Genomic DNA, 2,563 nt, shown 5'->3' on the forward strand with positions numbered 1-2,563 from the left:
GGTTTGTTTGTTTGTTTTTTTTGTCGGTGGCACTTTATCATTGATCCCAAAGGGTGTCACAAAATATAATTATTTTCCTGTGATGATGGTTTTACAACCAGCATGGTGGGCCTATAAATTAGTACCAGTGAGTCTTTTTGTGCCTTCTTTGTTCACAGTTATGTTGCAAGCAGATTTTCATGTCCCTGAAGAAAATGAAACTCAAACCTTTTGGCCACATAGTACATGCAAACTGACAAGTTCTTCTTTGTCATGTACTATAAATGGCAAACAGGAAACATTTCCAGTGTTGATCTAATGCAGTGTGGTGCTGCTGTTCTTGTATCATTTCCACTTGATGCACATCTCTCTGCTGATATCTCTTTTAACAGAAGAAAACATTTTCTAGTACCATACTTATTGAGACCTTGAAGAAGCATGTTTTGTGATTTAATTGGTGTATTTGTCTTCCACTGTTTCTTTTGGCCCATTTGCATGAGATGGTTCACCCATTTTCAGCATTTTTAACAGTGCAGAACAATGTGTGCTTATAGTATGGTTGAATTTTACTTTTATAAATGAATGTCAATGCAAAGTGTCTGTGTGGGGTTTTTCCTGTGTATTTTGCCTTTACTTTTTGAACAGTTAAAGTACTACATTGTTTATAGTTTAAAGTTATGACAGGGCTTTTTTGACTTAGGAGGTAGAGCAAGTCATATGCTAAAACATTAATGGAAATTGAATAATTTTCATATTAGATTTGTTATACATACTATACCTAGACTTTAAGGCAGTTTGGGCACTGTGATCACATCTTCTGTATTATTTTTGTTATAGTTTGAAAAAAAAACAAAACAGACTATTGAGAAAGGTAGCGTTGCAGTGGTAAGACTTGGACTCATCTTTCCACTGTGTTTTAAATCCCAGCAATTGTCCTGATACATTTTTGCTTGTACTTTGGAGCACAGAACAAGCCATTTATAGATGCTGCTTAACTGAACATTGTTGACTAAAGTGCTACAGTAGCAGCCAGATGTAATTTTGAGTTATCTGGAACATAGATATAAAGGAAGCTGATCCCATGATAAATGGAGGTCTTTAGTTTCAGGTTTGTCCACTGGTGCCGCAAACATCCTTAAGGGTAAAAGTAAATTGTTTTATCATCTCTTTGTGGTCAGGATGTCTTTAACTGAGCGCTAAGTCTTCCAAACGAGAAATAACTCCATTTACAGAGGATCTGGATGCCCAGTGTCCTGCGCGTTCAGTAATTAATGCTCGTGATCCATGGAAAGTGCTGTTGAAGGTTTTGGAAACAAGTAAGTCAGCTCAAAAGACAACCTTTTATTATTATTTTTTGTCAATCAATGACCTATTATTAAATTAATCCGTAAGAACAAAACGGCATATCGAAATGTTTGAGTATTGGGACCAGAATCTGACTCTTGGCACTTGCCGTAGTTGGAGCGGAAACATGGCGACTGTCTGCTGACAAAACTTTTGATGTGACAAACTTTTTGAACTGATATGTCATTCACGCTCCTGACAGAGTTTAAGTCGTCGTTTCATTACTGTATCGAACCTCGGATAAAAAGAACACAGCCTTCTTCAAGATGTGAATGTTAAGCTGCTAACGCTGACCGGTGTAAAGATGAACAGCTGATAGCTAGCAGTTGCTATGCTAGCTAATTTCAACAGCTAGCTAAACTTGGGTGTTGCGGGATCTCAGAACGGATAGTAAACCAACTAAGTTAGCAGAGTGCCTGTTTTTGGATTTGGATAGTTTGTTTTTAATATCAGAATGTGTCGTTTTTTACGCTACTGTGTTAGCCACTGCCTTCATGCAGCGATGACTAGGCTGGAGGAAATCAACGGTGATGTGAACGTGTGGTCGTCTGTTGGGTGGCTGGGCTACTTGTCCAGTCTCAACCTGCTGGTCGCCCTGTCCCTGGGGCTCTATGCCCGGTGGGAGAGGACCGCGGAGTCTACTCTTCTTGTCATTTTCATTTTGGCTCTGTTTGTCATCGGAATTGCAAGTATACTGTACTACTACTTCAACATGGAGAGGGTCAGCCTCAGCCTAATCCACCTGTTGTTCGGCTTCCTGCTGGGTCTGCTCTGCTTCCTCAATAGTCCCGCTCTGGAAAGCGACATGAAGGAGCAGGTGGCCAACTACATGCTGCTGGCCAGCGTGGCCCTGAGGACAATGTGGGCGCTGCTGGAGAGACTTCTGGGATGTACCAGGTACCGTCCTGCCTTCCTCACGTCGGCAGAGCGGTTGGAACTGGCGGGCTTCGCTGCCGCCAGCACAGCGCTGCTCATCCAGAAGTCCCTGAGTGTGATGGTTCTGATGGTGGCTCTGGCCACGGTCATGGTTGCCCTCCGGATGAAGGCTGTCCTGGCTCTTGCCAACTTGGTTTGCTTTGCTGTCATTACCGCTGTGCTGTTCTTCAAGTCTCTGGACATCACCACGAACCCCTTCGCCCTTGCCTGCTTCTTCAGCCAGCTCATCTGCGACCCTCTGCTGGATGTTTACTTCAGTGGTCTCTCTGTAACCGAGCGCTGGCAGCCTTTCTTGGTGTGGCGG

The 2,563-nt window shown here is 42.9% G+C and overlaps 1 protein-coding gene across 1 annotated transcript in view; it reads left to right on the plus strand.

The window, feature by feature from the left end:
• The first annotated feature begins 6 nt into the window (after positions 1-6).
• Positions 7-2,563, plus strand: part of LOC109974903 (transmembrane protein 168-like) — a 6,515-nt gene continuing 3,958 nt past the window's right edge. The window contains 2 exon segments of the mRNA XM_020625362.1: positions 7-2,552; positions 2,555-2,563. The exon segment at positions 2,555-2,563 is cut by the window's right edge and continues 338 nt beyond it. Coding sequence (XP_020481018.1) covers positions 1,778-2,552; positions 2,555-2,563 — 784 coding nt within the window. The 5' untranslated portion in view covers positions 7-1,777.

The sequence above is a fragment of the Monopterus albus genome, unplaced genomic scaffold, assembly GCF_001952655.1.
Source record: "Monopterus albus unplaced genomic scaffold, M_albus_1.0 scaffold7.1, whole genome shotgun sequence".
NCBI lineage: Eukaryota > Metazoa > Chordata > Actinopteri > Synbranchiformes > Synbranchidae > Monopterus > Monopterus albus.